The sequence below is a fragment of the Sprattus sprattus genome, assembly GCF_963457725.1.
Source record: "Sprattus sprattus genome assembly, chromosome: 10".
Lineage (NCBI taxonomy): Eukaryota > Metazoa > Chordata > Actinopteri > Clupeiformes > Clupeidae > Sprattus > Sprattus sprattus.
Genome location: NC_137908.1, coordinates 18,080,350 through 18,098,770, shown reverse-complemented (window position 1 = coordinate 18,098,770; position 18,421 = coordinate 18,080,350). Strand labels below are relative to the sequence as shown.

At 41.6% G+C, this 18,421-nt stretch overlaps 2 protein-coding genes across 2 annotated transcripts; both read left to right on the top strand.

The window, feature by feature from the left end:
* Nucleotides 1-1,779: 1,779 nt before the first annotated feature.
* LOC308370929 (ras association domain-containing protein 1-like) lies at nucleotides 1,780-14,730 on the top strand. Its single transcript, XM_080845670.1, has 6 exons — nucleotides 1,780-2,157; nucleotides 8,655-8,791; nucleotides 12,709-12,813; nucleotides 12,932-13,235; nucleotides 13,430-13,545; nucleotides 13,790-14,730. The coding sequence occupies exons 1-6, from the start codon at nucleotides 1,803-1,805 to the stop codon at nucleotides 13,934-13,936; spliced, it is 1,164 nt and encodes a 387-aa protein (XP_080701796.1). The 5' UTR covers nucleotides 1,780-1,802; the 3' UTR covers nucleotides 13,937-14,730.
* Nucleotides 14,731-15,019: 289 nt separating this feature from the next.
* Nucleotides 15,020-17,782, top strand: tusc2a (tumor suppressor 2, mitochondrial calcium regulator a). The gene is made up of 4 exons (XM_080846781.1): nucleotides 15,020-15,114; nucleotides 16,398-16,633; nucleotides 16,883-17,003; nucleotides 17,141-17,782. The coding sequence occupies exons 2-4, from the start codon at nucleotides 16,485-16,487 to the stop codon at nucleotides 17,204-17,206; spliced, it is 336 nt and encodes a 111-aa protein (XP_080702907.1). The 5' UTR covers nucleotides 15,020-15,114; nucleotides 16,398-16,484; the 3' UTR covers nucleotides 17,207-17,782.
* Nucleotides 17,783-18,421: the final 639 nt, after the last annotated feature.

Genomic DNA, 18,421 nt, shown 5'->3' with positions numbered 1-18,421 from the left:
AGTAAGAAAACCAGGCTTTAACAAAATCAGTCTTATTATGGTCCAATTACACTTGAATGTTAGTCACTGATGTGAAAACACAATTTGACCTTTGATTTACAACCAAGATTATTTCCCCTTTTAGTTGTAAATAAAGCAGAAGCTGGAAAAGAATGATGTCTAATGGAACAGCACCTTGTGTGTTTCAAGAAAAACAAGTGAATCTTAGCTATGGAACGGAATATTGTTCCACGTGACATTTTTCTTAAAATTTGTCTTCAGGATACATTTTGGGGCAGGGCATCAGACTTCAATTGCTCAGATCCATTTACGCTTTGGAAAGTTGGCCACATGACAGAAGTTTGGCCACATGACAGAAGTTCATGTGATGTCCGATTAATGATCGGAGGAGGGGTCTCGTAAGACCGACCAAATTTAGAGGAGGAGAGGAGGGCCATGATCATCGCATATCTATGGGCCATAGTACAGCACGGGGTCGACCTACCGGAAGCTACCGAACGCCTTGAGGCATTCGGGGCAGTTATGCCGATCATCTTAACCTGACAGCTGCAGGATGTTTTAATATGAAAAGGGGCATTTGCTTGTGCGAGCCAGAAAAGTGTAACTGCGACGATCAGCGGTTTCGGTGGTTACGTGAGTTAAAGAAACTTTTCGAAGAATGTTTAGCGGAGAAGAAAGATTTGCACCAGTTCAGCGGACCGCTTTTTAAACTTGTAGAGGATCAAGAACAAGTTTGTCATCACATGGACATCAGACTGAGTTGCCTATGGGAAGGAAACTTCAATGTAGACTATATGTGGACGTTTTCGGTAAGTGTTTGATTATCTGATGATGACACAAATAAGTATGAGTTCTCTCCCCGTGTTGCGGATTTTCCGACCTATAGCTTACTTACCTAAAAAAAAACCTGCCTTTTCAATTAGTTATGTTTTGATTTCTTGTTTCCCATCAAGTGCAAAATGCTGATTTGCATAATCCTTTCTACGATTAAAATACAGAATAGTTAAGACTACTTCAACCGCTGGCAGTGATCAACAGGATGAGCATGAAGAATCCGACCTCTCCACTGATTGTAGCCTACCCTTTGCAACAACACTCAAGGTAGTTTCTTGTTGTATAAATGTATTTATTTCACTTACTGCCAACACTGACTCAGTGTTGTGCTTTATCCAGATTTCCAAACAGTTGTGCTTAGGCTATTTGAAAAGTGAGTAGTGGGTCTCCAGGGTCATTGACACGCCAGTCATGCCGCCAAGAAATGCACCTACACGCAGGGCTGTTGAACACATGTTAAGAGCTGCACATTCACGAGCGTATTGTGTTGTGTAGTTCTCCTTCGTGGCTTGCCTTGTTCAGTAGTTCCACAACCAATGAGCCAGAGTACCTTAAACTATGTTCTGGTAACAACCGTATGCATTTGGATGTGTACTCAACAATGTTCACGGTCCACTTGGAACATCCTGTTCTCAATATTCAGAGAGCCTTAATTAGCATGGTTTCAATTTCATTGTATGATTTTGTGGAAAGAATCATATAACTGGAGCAATACGACATCATTCTAACGGTATGCAAATATAGTTTGTCTTGTGATTTTATAGAGATTCAGTCATAAAAATATTAATTTATATTTTCAAAGAATTAACATAATATGAGCTCAGATTGCCCACTGACTGTGTGGAGAATGTTGTGGTCTTGCTGAGATTTGTGTGTTCTTTCTCCCAGGGCATGAATGTGGATACTTGATGTCTGTCTACACACAAGGTCCTTAGTGCATGAGGAATCAGCACAGCTCGTGAAGCACCATGTCAGCAGGAGAGCTGATCGAGCTGCAGGACCTGAGGGCAGGGGACCGCATTGAGCTGACCCTGCCTTCTGCCTCCCGCACTGCACGCCTGGAGCGAGTCAACGCCATGCGTCTGACCCCTGGGAGGGTTCCGGAGCTGCTGAGTCGCGTGCGGATCATCCGACTACTGGGGGGGATTGCTGCAGACACCCAGCCGGGGGAGGAGGTCGGGATTGGGGTGGCCGATCCGAAGTTAGTGGGAGAGGTGGGGGAGGGCCATGACTTCCAGCCCTGCAGCCACACGCAGCCCACCTGGTGCGACCTGTGTGGAGACTTCATCTGGGGCCTGTACAAGCAGAGTCTGCGCTGTGTCAGTGAGTATCTACTAGAGCACTACGAGTGCGGCTTTGTGTGTTTATATGTACATCAGGGACAGAGAGACAGAAGTTTTCCTCCACAAGAATCTGTTTCTTATGATAAAAAGTGCATAAAAATGGATCTCCAAGTCAAGGTTCTTCTACACTTTACTTATCATGGCAGGCATGGTAACTGTGGTGTTGACAATGAACAGTTTACTGCACAGGGATGTACGCAAAAGAACACAAGGGTGTCATGCTTTGCCTTATTCAGTGTGCTTTTACTTGTTGCTGTACCCACATCTGTTTTAGAAAGCATGAGAAACAAGAGACTTCTGTTTGTGGTGAGATGTTTGAGTGAGAGGTTTGAGCTAGGACTAAAGGACTAAATCTCAATCTAAATGGAATATACAGCACATAGTTGTGTCAGAATGCAGAGACAGGCCAACACAAAAACAGCCCTTGAACGTTTTTGGTTGATGTATACTGCTGGCCTCCTCTTGTACTGGACCCCTGCATGCCAGTGTGCCCCAGCAGGACTCAATGGGTGTGTTGTGCGGTGGCCAGCATTCATGGGGTAGGCCCATTCATCTCCTCTGAATGGTATTTAATGAGAACTGTATGGGCACCGCCAGGGCATAGCTGCAGGATGGCAGGGGCTCTGCAGGGGACTCTCAGGCTCCCCTTTGGCTTAGCAATGAAAAGATGGGATAGCAGGCCTGCCAGGATGGCCACTGTAGGAACTTGTAACCCATCTCTTCCCTGTAGCTAGGCCAGCTATGATTACTATTAGCATTTGCACTTAGACACCTTTCAATACTCTTTGACTAATGCACTGCATTTATTTAGTGCTTTTCAATTCTGAAAGTTTCTTGCCTTCTGCTCATCAACAGTCAGGGTTGTGGAGTAACCAGTGGCGAATGGGGGTTGAAACATTCTAAAGCATCCACCACACCCCATCCACCTCCCATCAGAACATTTTGAAAAATAAGCAACTTGTGGTGAATTTAAAAAAAAAATTGAGGCTGTAGAAAATACTAGGGTAAAGGTGTTGACAGTGGTTATGTCCTTGTCTGGGGTTTGAGGAATATAAACAGTAGACTATTCCATTTACCTGCCTCAGCAGCACACATACAAACCAAAGATTACGACATTTATTAAATATATTATATCGTTACTATTTCCCACAAAAGCTGATATTAATGCTATGTGAAACATTGATTGCTGTTGAATTCTCTGCTCAACTTTGGATAAACACGGCCTGGTCGTCCTCAATCTGAGCATGATTGCAGTATTTTGAGTGCCATCAGTTTGGAAAAGCCTGCCTGGCACAAGTAGGCCTAGGCTACATGGAGCCAAAGGTCGCAGGAGTTGTGCTTTTTCTTGCATCAGTGCCACCCAGGAGGTCGCAAGGGAGCAATTTGACAGAAAAGTGCTTCAACCTGCCATCACTCTTAAGCTCAATAAGCTGTTCCTGCATCACTGAAGAGAGATTGTTTGCTGTGCAGGAAAATGGGTGCTGAACACGCTGTGTTAAACACTGTCCACATGCATTACCAGTAGTAAAAAATACCAATTCTCACCTAATGGGGCTTTAAAATGCTTGAACAGAGCATTTTTGTTTTTGGAAATTTGGTTTGGTTTGCCCAAGTCCAAATAAAAGAAAATGTTACTGCACTTCAAAAAAGTTGGATTTGGTGTAATGACACTAGCACTTTTTGCAAGTTATCTACTAATTTATCATGTATAGCATACTGTACATCATGCTTCAGAATTGAAAAATCTGTGAACTTAACTGTGTGACACGTGGATAATGTACTGGGGTAAGATTGTTATATTACTAAGGTTAGCTGTGTAAACTGTCCCACTGTAAACTTGTTCGCAAAGATAACAAACTTGCTCTCACAAGATAACCACTTGTGCGTACAGGATACAAAATATTATCTCATGGGACTTTAGGAGCTCTGTGGGCAAAGTGGTAGGATTTGTATATGTTGCTTGCTATGAGATTGAGCATAGTTGGCAGTCCTAATAATTACACCAAGAGCCCTTGGGTTTGTTACATGTCACTAGCATTTCTCTTAACATTTTGGGGAAGAGTTTCTCACTGCAGAGTTCTGTATCCACTGGCAACTAATTGACAGAGGTACATCCCGCTTGTTTTTAGCATTTTTTTAAAAACATTTTTAGCCATTTTACCAACCCCTTCGAAATCTGGTGCATTTGTATTTGAGATATTTTGCACCTTTAAAGCTTAACATTTAACTAACATTTATTCTGTTGCTTTGCTTACTTATTACATTTTTAACAGGGTAACTAGTAATCTGTAACATATTACATTTCAAAGGTGTCCTTCCCAGCCCTGCTTACAGTTGAGGCCTTCATGACCAGGCCCTATTTCCAGCAATTGAAAACAGTTTGGTACTCAGAGTCTTGTTCAAAGATACTTCAACAGTCTTCAGGGATCCAATACCTGGTTTGCTTCTATACAGTCTAAGTCATTGCCTTCCCACATTTTAAACTAAATGACCTGAGATCATGCTAATGGGGTCTTATTCCAACAGCTGTTAGACCACCAGATAACTCTCCAAAAATGTGTTAGACACTGATGGACCGATGGAAAACCCATTTCAGAATCTTTATCAAATGTTTTTTAAATAGATGGTTAAAATTGATTCTTAAGTCTGAATCTTTGCTAACATTTGTTTCTAATTCTATGTGGGCTAACTTGCCAGCTTGATAGTTCTCCAGATAACCAGTCTCCAGTTTTATTTAGCTATGGCATTTATCGAGTATATGCCACTTATTACAATGAGAGAATATGTTTATTTTGTTAGTTCAATGTCAATGGGCAGTTTATTTTTAACTATCAATGCAATAGTTAGTGTGCTTGCCCGAAGGGAAGCACAGTATTGTTGTTGTCAAGTTTTCTTTATTCTCCCCGTTTTTTGTAACGCTAACTACTCCTCGCCTGTTCGAGGTACAGACGCCGTTCAAACACCGAAACGTCCAGCCCGATCCGGTGCAACCTGCTTTTCGTGGCGGTACTCCTTGCCACTCCTTTTTTATTCCTCTTTTTCCATCACCTTTTTTCTCCATAGACTTGCATGGCAGAACTCTGCCATTATGACATCATAATAGGGTCATTAAACTGGCTTGCACCTGTGCTTCACTGACACAGAGCAAGCACACTCTCGCAGTTTGTTCACGAAACGCATTCTAGTTTCTATTCAAACTTACCATTTTTTTTTACTTCGTTACAAAATCTGTTTCATAAGTGTCTTGATATACAAAAATTCAGACAGACTTCAACATCATGCAGCACGTTTGGAGGCGGACCGGCGCGGTTTGTCTCTGCTCAGGACAGGGAAGAAAATGAGCGCAGCACGTCACAGTTTGGGCGCCATTCAACTTCAATGCAAATTGGCTCGGCACAGCCCGGCTAGTCACGGCCAAAAGTTACAGTGGAAAACCCCAACAGTGAGCTGTGAGTCAGGCGTTGGCCTTCCTCTCCTACAGCTGCTGCTCTCACTGTTTGGATCTCACAGTAGCCTTTATGCTGACAGAGAACATTTTCCCATATGAACCTCAACTCTGAGACTCATGAATCATTAGCAATTACTTCCAGCCTGTCCCACGAAAAGGCACGTTTTCAATTTTACTTATGTAAATCAGCCAAAGTCCTCCCTAGGATGTTGACTTTACAGTTGTGATGGATTTGCTGCGAATGATTAAATTACCCTGTCAGTGATCCACTGATACAAATTAAACAGAAGTCTACAAAAGTGTTGAAGTGAAATGGAGTAAAGTATGTTGGTCTGTGTTTTGTTGAACAGTGGCCCAACCTTGCACAACTGCAAATTTCCAATGCATGTTCATAGTTCATTAGCTATGTGGCTAAAAACAAACACCTTCATTCAAACATGCCAGCCTTTTAATGTTTGTCCACCATTGACACTGAAAGAAACATCAGCTTTGTTCATGAACACTAACATTTTGGCTTGAAGACACTCATGTGTGTAGTATGATATAACAGGGATTTTTTTTTATTAATACTAAAAATGTGTCCAACTCACCTGAAACAAATTAGCATGTGTGAGTGTATTTCTTCTGTAGATATTTGGCTATTAATTAGTCATGTTTGTTTTCACAAGACCGTTGAAATGCAGTTTACAAATTTCTAACCGCAGTATGAAATGGTGCCACGCGGTCTATATGTTAGCATTACCATTAGCAAGCCAATGTCAATGTGAATCACCTACTTCCTATGAGCAAAACAGGAACATTGCGCTTAAGAAAGTGGTCAGAGGAGTCGCGTGTATTTTAAGACATACAGAGGTGGGGAGGAAAGGCAGGCTGCTGAGGTGGTTTGTGCTGCACCACATTTCCCTGCAAGTTCAACATGCTGTCAGTCAGGTTACACTCTCTTCTTCTAACTCCTCCAACATCAACCACACTATACAACCCCCCCCCCCCTCAAACGTCAAATCTCTCTCACACACTCATTGTCTCTCCTTTTCTCTCTCTCTCTCACACACACACCAACATGTAATTTCCTTAGTTCTTTTACATAAGATCCCATATTTCACTGGAGGATGTTTTTAGAGGGGTTGTCATTCCTGCATATGGCTTTATTGAGGCCCTTTGTGGGGGCTCTTTGGTTAGTTGGTGAAAATATGGAACATTACGTAACGTGACTCGCTAATTACTCTCAGCATTCCTGTTTGTTCTTAGTACTGCAGGTTGAGCAGTATAAGGAGTGCTTGTGTATGTTGTGAAGCAAAAAGAGCTGAGTTCAAATAAATTGGAGGAACAGATGGTGCTAGGTATTGTATATTGTGGTACATAAGGTTGCTTTATTCTACAAAATATACACTTCAAATACATACTTTCATCATATCCTCCCATTCATTACTTACATATACTAATTGGTGAGGACGTTTAGATTTTCACTTCATGTGGTATTTAAGAATAAATAACCTTTGGCATTAAATTAAGGTCAATCTCTCACTGATGCCAATTTAGCATGCTTGCTATGGCCCAGTTGCTCCACAAGAGGTCAATATTGTGCAATGAAGTCTCCAGACATCACAAAATGTGTTGTGTGTGTATAAATGCCTGATGGAATGGAGCCTCTTTAAATGTCATTTATCTACGTTATTATAGCAGTAGCAGTTTGTATGTGATATAAACTTATTTTATTATTAACAAATGAGTTTGTTAGTTGCACTGAACACACACAGCAAGAAGTTATCTTCCTGTTGTACACAATTTTCTTTATTTGTAGGTTTAGTGGCATATCTGTGTATATTATTGTGAATGGTTGAGATTTGACTGATTCTGTTGGTGTGAATAAGGCAAAATAACGATGGTAATCATAGTATATCATTGGCACCAGTGCTGCAGAATCAGTAATGTAATCGCATTTTTCATTCATTGTTTTAATCTGAATGTGTGTTTTTATCCAGGATTTGCCAACACTGGTCTGGTCATGGTTTTAGAAACAGTATAGCCATGTCTCCATTATTGTGGTGACGTAACAATAACACATAACAGAAACCAAATTGGTACATGAACACCTAGAAGATCTGGGGAAATTCAATGTGTCTTCTATACATTTCATTCAATTATCTCAATTCACCTTATTTGAAAAGAACACATTTCCAATGATTTTGAAAAGACCTGACAAGGAAGAAACCACACCTTCTTCTGACACACCATTACACCACACCCTTATGACACACCTCAGGTTGGTTACTAGACACCAGAAAGTGGAAGCTGAGCCGTTACGATCTTAATGGTTATGATGTAGAACGTTGCATTTCCCTCACAATACTAGAGGTGTGATTCAAAGGATATTAACCTCTAAGCTAGGGGTTTTCAACAGGGGGTCCGTGGCGGCGTTGCAGGGGGTCCGTGACATGAGCCTATGTTGATCAGTTAACCATTGAATTTTTCACATCAGTGGGCCGTAAATTACTTTCTAGTCAGAATGGTGGTCCCTGGGACGAAACCAGTTGAAAACCCCTGCCCTAAGCTAATCAGTTCCTCCAGGATCTTGCAAGGGTTTGTTGAGACTGTTTTTGAGATAGCTGTGCAATCATGGTATATATTTGTGGATTGTCTTCTGTGGGTTACAAATAGTAATAGACCGATATAGGTTTTTCAATGGCCGATGCCGATATTAGGAGAACAGGGCGTCCGATGGCCGATATATAATGCCGTAATCATGTTGGTTAAATTTTTTTTATAATTCAACAATTTCAAAATGATACACAAAATTGCTGATTAATCGGTCGACAATTAGTTACAAATAATAAAGTCCAATAAAAACGTACGGCTAACTCAAACACACACACACACACACACTTGTGTCACTTTTTCTCATTCATGATAACAATCATTCCTTTTATAGATTAAAGTATTCACCTGAATACATAATTTAGCAGTGATGGTATAGGTGTGATTGTAGATTAACAACTGATAGAACTGATGCGATTTTTCCCTCGTCTCAGATTGCAGATTCACATGTCACTACAGATGCCGTGCCCTCATCAAATTGGATTGCAGTTTGGATCAGGGCTCTGTGGCTGACCAAGCATTCATCACCGAGGAGGAGGAGGAGGACACAATAGAATCAGACACAAATGTGGTGAGAGGACATTTCATGTTGAAAAGGGTTTCTTTTTGGATGTAGCACATAGTAACCTATGTGTCCACATGTGTATACATGTTTGTACACAGTTCACATGCAAACATGTACATATACTTTTTTTTTTATGAAAGTAGCTAACGGCACATTGACCCGTCCAGTCTTATATTTGTACACTGTAAGCACATTCATTACGGATTAAATAAACTCAAATTCCTCATTTCCTTATTACTTAGAGCCATAGTCGAGATAATATTATGAAAAAAGAATGAATAATTGCTTGAAATTATTCTTTATTATAACAATGTGTGCTTGCCACTAAAATACCATATGGTCGTTAGCTATATTTTCAACCCGTGCAGCTGAGGCTTTTCTTTTAAATTGTTTATTATACCATTTTGCCCGTTGCAATTCCCCATCCAGAAATACGTTTGTTTGAATCCCATGTGTTGCAACCGTATGGGGTAGCAGGGAAAATGGTGGGCGCAGCGTCAGGGCTGTCGAGCTGGAAGTTCCTCTCGTCAGCCAATCATAACAGGACTCGACCGGATTTGTTTATTTTCCAATCCCAACGGCCGGGTGGGGCGAACATCCTGTGTTAGAAAAAAGAAAAAAAACGCCGACTACACCAACGTGGTTCAAGCTTTTTAGTAACATTACGCACGGAGATTCAGCAGAGAAATCAGAAGTTAGCACAGATAATTTGTATACATCTGAAGAAGATATCAAAACTTTTCTGATACATTCATAATTTTTGTGTGTGGATATAGTAGCTCAGTCGTGTATCAAGCAGTTGCATAGCAAAAGTTTGGTCCTCAAACGAGATAGAAAGTTGTTCGATAGTGTTCTTCGAATAAAACTGCTGTCCCTTTCGTTTCTTGTTAAAAATGAGTGAAACAAACGTGGCAGATCAGACCCCATCGTTCGAGAAAACATGGGGTAGCTCCACAAGTAGTGGTTACTGTAGTGAGGAGGATTCGGAGACGGAATTCGAGCAGTACTACACTGCACGCACATCCTTCATACGTAAACCCAAGAAAGAACAGGTAAGTCTATTCATGAGTGAAACATTTTATCAACGTACCCAGCACTTTAATGTGTAAAAAGTTACTTTGAACCTTGACGTTTGAAAACTATTTAGGCGAGTTGATTATAGCTTTAGCGCTTGTGAAGTGATTTTTTTCATGTCCCGCGTCAGTATGTTTCTTTAACCATTTGCATTTGATACAATTATAGATACACTGTGTGGTCACAGTATAGTAACATTCGTACCTCAGGCGGAAACATTTTTGCTAACGTTAGTTGTTAGACCAATACTGAATGAGAACATATCCTGTTGCCGCCACTCCTCGTGGTAAGGGTAGAGTGCCGTCTTGATTTTGACGCCAGCTGATTGTAATTTGTATTAAAGTTGAGCGCCACAAAAGCACCTTAATAGTGGTCTGATATTGCCCAGTTCTTCGGATATGCTACAGCATATTTTAATTATGATTTGGATAGTAACCTGGAGCTTTATTTGCACCACTGTATACTTTGTTTACATATTTGAAGTCCCATCTTCAACTGAGTAGGATCTCATTTTACAGCAAAGGAAAGTTGCCTAGATCCATTCTAAGCACTTCTGTGAAGTTGTACAGTTCCCATTTTCATGTTTGCAACAAAGACTTGAAGAAGACAATGTTTTGGAAATCATTAGTTATTTCTACATTGCACAGGCCTGTAGTTATAGTTTGGGAGAGGCTCTGACTCACAGGAAACGGAGTTTGTCAGCGATGAAACACTCATGAAACTTTATCTGCATCATCGTGAGAGTACTGACTTGGAATATGCGGTAAATAAGATTAGACTATGAGATTCCCTCACAGGTTGGGTATCAGTGGACGTCCCTTTCAATCAAACCAACAAGACGAAAAACCAATTAAATCTGGCAGCATGAGTTTTATCTAGCCAGACATCTTGAGACCCTAAGATTTAAGATAATGGCCAGTGACTTTCTGACCTGATTTCCTGGTAGTGAATCAAGTGGGCAGTCATTTCCACAGACAACTCACTGATTGTCTGATGCACTTTTCACTGTCAGGCTAAATTGATTTGACTTAATAGAGAGCGTGCGCACACACACACACACTCACAAGTGATCATTACTCTCCTCTCTGTCATTAGCCTCACATGCACCATCTTCACTGGTCATTGATTTAACTCTGTTAACGGTCACTTGCCTGCTATTAGGCTTATTGGTTATTGATTTAATACCAATTGCCAAATTCATGATCCTCAGTGATGGCTGGAGCAATGACACAAGTCACCAGTTAACTGTTCCTCCCAGACAAGTTGACAAATGTAAATGGTGCATAAATGCTGCATGTGCCCATTTTAAAAGAAGGACTCATGTCATTGAAAAGACAAGCTTATGTTTAAATTACAGTGTGTTCATCAATCTTATGTATTTAGGCAAAGTGCTGTGTTCAGATGTTGTAGGCTATGTGACCCTTACTATCCCTGTCCATGAATAATGTAAATAACACACTACTTTTGCTGCATTTTGAAGTGACCTGTAAACCGTTATATGATGACAAATCGACAGAATGTTGGGAACAACACATAATTGACTGTGAATGAAACAGATAGTAAAATGCCTGAGAGATGACGGGGCACAAGTAGGAAGAGTATACTCTGACTCCCACGCCAGGGCGCAGCTGAACAAGGGCGCTGTTCTCCTGAAGGGAAGTGGGAGGAGGGAAACTTAACTATTTTTAGCAAATGACCACAAGCCTAAAGAATGTTGGAGCCAAAGCCTGACGGACAGCTGCATTAGCCCAGTAGTCACATCCTATCCTTTGGGGGAGGTTGAAACGAGGGCTCTGATTGGATAGCATTGACGTCATGGTCATCAGGCCAGCCATGCGGACAGGAAGTTAGAGGGCTGATGCAACAGGAGGTTAACAGCAGCAGAGTCCCATGGCCCATGATTTCCATGTGTGCAAGCTACACAAAGTGGTTTCGGGTTACAAAAGTACTGCATCTGCCTAAATAAACCGGCACTGAGAACAGTGCCACGCAACCGCAGCCCTGAGGCTGGACAGGGACAGACAAAAACAGTTCAACCAGTTGTCTATGGACAGTTGTTCAGTCAGCTGCCAGAGGGGGGCGGAGGGGGTAGAGAATGGAATAGCAGTTTCCCACGGGTCTTCTGTCAAGCCACACGTGATTAGCGTTGATGTGAACGTGCTATATACCTCTCTCCCACCCCCCTAAGAATCAAAACAAACTCATCTCAGGCGTCAGATCATACTAAAATAAAGTTTGGCGCCCTGCCGTGTCAGGCATTAGGGTGTATTAGTTTTACACTTGGCTGGTGCCATGCATCATGACGTGCGGTAAAATGATCTTGGTACATTTTCAATTTGAGCAGACCTGTTTGACAAACAGCACTGAGAAAGTTAAGTTCGATGAGTCAGCAGAACCAGGAGGTCACAGCTGTGTAATCCTCTCTTGTTGACTGATGACCTGAATCCCCATGGTAACAGACAATGTGGGTTAAGTGTTAACTTTCTAACATAGGTATTCAGGGGGGGAAGACAATACCCTCCCCCCCTTTACTGACATCTAGTGGTGAAGTACTGCACATGCAAGTTTCAACTGAGTTTACACCTCTAAAAATATAATTATATTTCCTTACCCTGAAAACAACCTTTTTTTTTTACACAGCTCTGAAGGCTTTAATGAGAGAAGGTCAATGTGGATGTGATGACCAGTGTCCACCGCTTTAACCCCTTTTGAGATGAACAAATTCCATCTGACAATATTTGGAAATGTCCCTCCTTAGGGCTTACCCTTAAATCTGACACAAAATATCCATCTTCATTTGTCGATGGATTCAACCCAAGAGTAATTTATTTATCTCTTTTCTTTATAAGGATGAACAGATAGAATTGGGAAAGCAGGAGCTGTCAGCTGCAGACATCCAGAAGAAGGTGAAGGAGTACAATGCCCAGATCAACAGCAACCTCTTCATGTCATCGGTAAGAGAATAGTTATACGCACACATACTAAACAATGAACACTATTATTTTCTGTAATCCCCCTGAAACGTTAATAAAAGCACTCCTATTTAAATGTAATTTGTCCTCTTTTACACAGAACAAAGATGGCTCCTACACAGGTTTCATCAAGGTCCATCTGAAGCTCGTGCGCCCTGTATCCGTGCCTCCACCCAGAAAGGGCTCGTCCACTCAGGACTCCCCTGGCCGCAGTAAAACAGCAGCTGGGAGCGCTCTGAAGCGGCGCACCTCCTTCTACTTGCCCAAGGACACAGCCAAGCACCTGCACATCAGCTCACGCACTAGCTCCCGCGAGGTCATCCAGGCCCTGCTCAAGAAGTTCACCGTACTGGACAACCCGGCCAAGTTTGCCCTGTTTGAGCGCAGTGAGCGTCACGACCAAGGTTAGCCCTGGACACCACATAGCTCATTAATAGACATCACATCACTGACAATGCTATATTTCCAAAAGCCCACTTAAAAAATGGAACATTTTAACTGAGCATTGTAAGGATTGTATTTATGGTTTTGAGGTCAGATTATTTGCTCTAAGGGGAATGTTCTTATGCTTCTGTCCTTGTCTCTGTCTTCCTCTTAGTGTACCTGCGTAAACTTCCTGATGATGAGCGTCCACTTCACCTGCGCTTGTGTGCCGGACCCAATGAGAAGGTCCTCAGCCTGGTGCTGAGGGAGAACGAGACAGGAGAGGTTAATGTAAGTACATCAGCTAACTTTTCTGTGCTTATACATACATGCAAACACACACACATACGACCTGAACCAGCCCTTCTATATGACACATGTTTTCTCACATGGAAAAACACTTTATGCTTTACACTGAGGATTTGAAATTGATAGTATTTTTTTTGTATCTGGTCTTTGACTGTAGTACACAAACACCTGATAAGATGTGCATGAATATCATCACTCCTTATTAACACCTCTAATCTTTCCCTAGTGGCATGCCTTCTCCCAGCCTGAGCTCCAAAACTTTGTCCGCATGCTGAAACGTGAGGAAGAGGAGCATGTGAAGCAGATCATGCTGCGCTACACCCGAGCTCGCGAACGCTTACAAGAAGCCCTCTCTGGCTCCAAGCCTGGCTGAGGGGCACCTCAATGCCCTTCCCAACTCAGCGTGGGATTACCTGCACTGTTGACCTGCGACCACTAGGTGGCTCCTGTGTCACCGCTGCATCCAAAGTCGACAACGTGGATAGGCCTTCACTCCCCCCCTCCTCTCTGTCAGCAGAAAGGATTGACAAATTCAAGGGAATGACTGTGTGAGTGAACAAGTGAGAGAAAGAGCAATATCAGTTGTGCCTTGGACGAGTGAGTTATGTCTGGAGGAGCGTATGAATGAGCGAATGATTAACAGCAGATGGGAGAGAAAAAGAGTTGTGTCTGAGAACTGAGCCTGTGTGTGCGCGTGCAGTGAGCATGTGAGAAACCAGCGGCATGAGGGACTGTTGAGGATCTGAATTGATTGGTGGTGGAGTCCATCCATCCCATCAGCTTTGAAAAAATGTGTCTGTTCCTCATTGAGTGGTGTGCTAATGAGTGAATGGCTTGTTTGTCAATATTTTTGTCTATTTGTCTGTTTTACATGTTGGGTACATGTGTGATCTTCTGAATGATTGGGATTTGGTGTTGAAAATGTTAATACATTTGGGGCTAGTCCTGTAAGGACTTTCCTCGATACATCCAAATACACACAGAACATTAGGCAGCCCTTTACACAGGTTAGAACATCCATTAACACACACACACACACATACTGACACACTTACAAAGACATTAGACTTGCACATTATCAAACACATTCCACAGCTACCCATTTGTCTAATTACCACAGATAAAAGTTGTGTTACTCCACCATTAGAATCTTTGTTCTGTCAGCTATGGAAGACAAACTGTTAAATAAAATATATTTACTGCAACAAACGTCTATGTCTCAGTATTGTAGGGTTATTATGGGAAATACAGGTGTCTTAACAATAAATTTGTTTTAAAACTAATTTGTTTTATGTTGCCAAGCCAACCAGAATTGTATCTCTTTTGATGGGTACTGTTATTGAAGTAAGCAAAAAATCAGACGATTTAGAACAGAGAGTAGTGTCGTCTGCGCAATTGAAGTGCATACCATCCGTTCATGAAGTAGTTCAGGAGCTTCCCAGCTGATGAGAGCTAGCGGACTGGAAGCTCTTTGGTTTGGTTTCAGCATCTCTTCGTGACGCAAAAGCCTACCTGTCCACAGCTTTGGCCCTGGGATATGATTTGTATACAGTACGTATGGTTGCATTCATTGTAGTGCATCATGTATTTTAAGGGGAGGTTTTTTTTAACCATTGTCGTATAGTCGTATTCATTGTATTTGATAGCCAGATTTTTCAGGCAAAATAAGCTAGTGCTGTCCTAGCTAGCTAATGTATTACTGACGACCTGACTGGACCACCAACACTGCTAAGAAGCTTTTACTCGTTGATGCGGGTTTTGTTGTTGTAACTGTTCATTACGACACTCTGATACTCGGACTCGTTCATGCATTTAGAGATACGTTTGTATGTAATTTCTACGCGATTTGTGCTAGCATAGTTAAGTTAGCCTTTTGACATTTAATCCCTCAGATCCCAGTAACAAGCAAGCAAGCGAGCGAGCTAATGTTGACCAAAGGGTTTTCCGTCGCGGGGGAATGCAATTGCAGAAAAATGAATGGTGCCATGCCTCCATTAAAAGGTTGACTTTAAGCTAATGTAACCTAACTGCAATCATAAAATCTTAGTTATCCTAAGTGGCTGACGTAGTAACATTAAAGAGCTAACGTTAGCTAGGTAGCTAGCTTGGCGTTGCTCATAGTGTTCACTACTGGTTAACGTTACTCCGCTACTCAAACCACGTTGCGTTTGATAGGATATACGTAGAAATTCTGTTTCCTGTGAAGATTACGGTAATGTGAAAATAAGTTTGCTTTTCTACATACGATGTAGATTAAAGTTAGCAAATTGTTCATCAAGCTAACGTGGTTAGCACTTGATAATAGCATAGATATCAGAAGATGACGTTGGCTGGTTAGGGAGGTGTGTCCAACTAGAGATAGGGATGGGAAGTCAGTTACTTCATGACATTAGTTAAATGAACTTGATGAGCATGAACATATTAAATTAGGTATTAACTATTGGATAGTCATGCAGAATTCGTTGTATGGGTGCTGCACATGTGTCACTCAAGCCGTTTGACTTTAGCGTACTGGGAATGTAATGCATAAGGTATGCCCTCCAATCCATTGCTATTGAAGATTAATTTCATTACTGTTTTGAAAAAATCCAACGTTTATGATAGATAATCCAACGTTTAAGGTCCCTTTCACATAGTAGCCTACTAAGCAGTGTAATAGTGAATTCTAATATATAATATTTCACTATTACAATGTTAAGTAGGCTACTATGATGACATATATTATGGTACATATATGATACTTTGAAGGACCCATAGGTAACAGAGTAATTTGTATGCTGTAAAACATCGCCACCACTTCAGCATTGGCATTTTGATTTCTCTCTCTTCCTCAGGTTCCCTAGCTGTTAAAAGGTTGCGCTAAAACATCCATTGACGAGGGCATTCGCACCTCTCAGAAGCATGTCCCATTGTCATTGAGGATGGGTGGGAGTGGATCGAAAGCCAAAGGTGTGTGGCCCTTTGGTGGGTCAGGGGCTGCAGGCGACGCCGCTAGTGAAGTCATTGACCAGTCTTTGGCACGACAACGGGGATTAAAGAATGCCACTCCATTCGTCTTTACCAGGAGGAGGTGAGTCATGCATTATCTGTGTATTCTTTTTCAACGTAGGTGATTTAAACTTGCTTTTGATTTGCTATTAGTTCTTTGAAAGAAATCAAGCTCCCTTATTTGAACCATAAAAATAAGTGTTTTGGAAATGATACAATTACATTTCTGCTGAGTAGAACCTGGGCAGACCAAACAAAGTTGGACCTCTGTCTCTTTCAAATCATCATTCATTCAGTACTCCATGTCTGGTGCTCTGTGCCTCTTCTGTAGTTCTCTGTACTATGACGAGGATGGTGACTTGGCCCATGAGTTTTATGAGGAAACCCTGGTGACGAAGAATGGGCGTAAGAAAGCCAAACTTAAGAGGATTCAGAAAAATCTCATACCTCAGGTAATTCCATCTGTGTTAGCAGGATGTATATCATGTTTCTTTGTCATATAAGACGCTTCTAAAAGTGTATTTCTGGCTTCTGATTGCAGTTTCAATATTGATGTAAACTCAAAGTGGTACTGGTTGTCTTTTTGTAGGGAATTGTGAGGTTGGCGCACCCATGCATCCACGTCGACTTCCCTGTTGTCCTCTGTGAGGCGTAACTCGCACAGATCTGGAACATTCTGGGAGATTGCGCTTTCTAAAGTGTCGTGCAGCATCCAGCATCCTCTCCCCCTGTCCGACCTGAGTCTCACAAACCTCCACAAAGTCTCCATTCTCACACCACTGTTCCTCTGAGAGGACCAGACTGCCTTCTTGTGGCGGGGAGGAGCAGCTACACACAAGGAGATTTGATAAACGTGCTGACCTCCATGCAGCACCATGTATAGGTCACAAGCAGGCAGGGCTGATCTGATGATGGTATGTGATTTGGTCTACAGGTAGACCGTAGATTAATGTTCTCCGGTCTATGAAGATGTACCGAAGTAAGTGTGTGTGTGTGTGTGTGTGTTTGTGACTGTTGGATACTGAAATGGACAGTGTGTGTGGATGGGGTTGAGGAAAGGTCTGCTCCCCCTATTTCTCTGTATGTCAGCCACGTGCAGCATGTCCTTGTTGAAATATGATGATGACAGAATTGAGGTTCTTTAGTATTTCAACTATGCTCAGACCTGCACTTGTAGTCTTGTTGTAAGTAAAGGCATTATTCCATAGATAAGTGTAGCAAAGTGACTTAACTGCACATGTCTATGGGTTGGACATACTTGAATAAAATGACTTATTGGACTACAAATTCATGTTGCTGTGCATTCCATTAATAACAGTACCCCCAATGTTTTCACCTAAGAGTGAAGTACTGCTATAATGTATATAAGCGTATCAATATAATTGCAACATTATTATGTTGTATTGAATATCATACACAGTAACGCTGCCATGGTGATACAACAGTGATCAATCCACATAACAAACATGTAAAGATTGTTTTTTATTTTGTCTGTTCAGGGACTGTCACCCCACAAGAATGAAGTAGTTTTGTTGCAGTAATATCCCTGTAGTCCCTTTAAAATATGGGGTACACATGGTATTACAAGGCACACATGGACTTTGTTCCTTTGGTCTTCAGTATTGTTATTATTATTGTTGGTATTATTGGTATTATATGTGTTGTAGACCCTGTACAGCTGTGACCTAAAACACCATTATTCCATTAATGGTTATTTCTTCAGCTTAGGTATAAGAAAGAAAATAACTCTGAGAAATGTCCTGGATGAAAATAATACAAAGTGCTTGGAGCCTGGTCTACATCTGCAGTGGTACATTTATTTGCTTTAACTTGGCGTTACTTTCAGTTTCTTGGCCATTAAATGAAAAAC

Bases quoted from the DNA above. Each gene is read 5' to 3' on its own strand.
- LOC308370929 (XM_080845670.1), top strand. From the start codon at position 1,803: ATGTCAGCAGGAGAGCTGATCGAGCTGCAGGACCTGAGGGCAGGGGAC. The intron at 8,792-12,708 runs GTGAGAGGACAT...TTTCTTTATAAG, and splicing joins TAGAATCAGACACAAATGTG to GATGAACAGATAGAATTGGG. The intron at 13,546-13,789 runs GTAAGTACATCA...ATCTTTCCCTAG, and splicing joins ACGAGACAGGAGAGGTTAAT to TGGCATGCCTTCTCCCAGCC.
- tusc2a (XM_080846781.1), top strand. From the start codon at position 16,485: ATGGGTGGGAGTGGATCGAAAGCCAAAGGTGTGTGGCCCTTTGGTGGG. The intron at 16,634-16,882 runs GTGAGTCATGCA...CCTCTTCTGTAG, and splicing joins TTCGTCTTTACCAGGAGGAG to TTCTCTGTACTATGACGAGG. The intron at 17,004-17,140 runs GTAATTCCATCT...GTCTTTTTGTAG, and splicing joins AGAAAAATCTCATACCTCAG to GGAATTGTGAGGTTGGCGCA.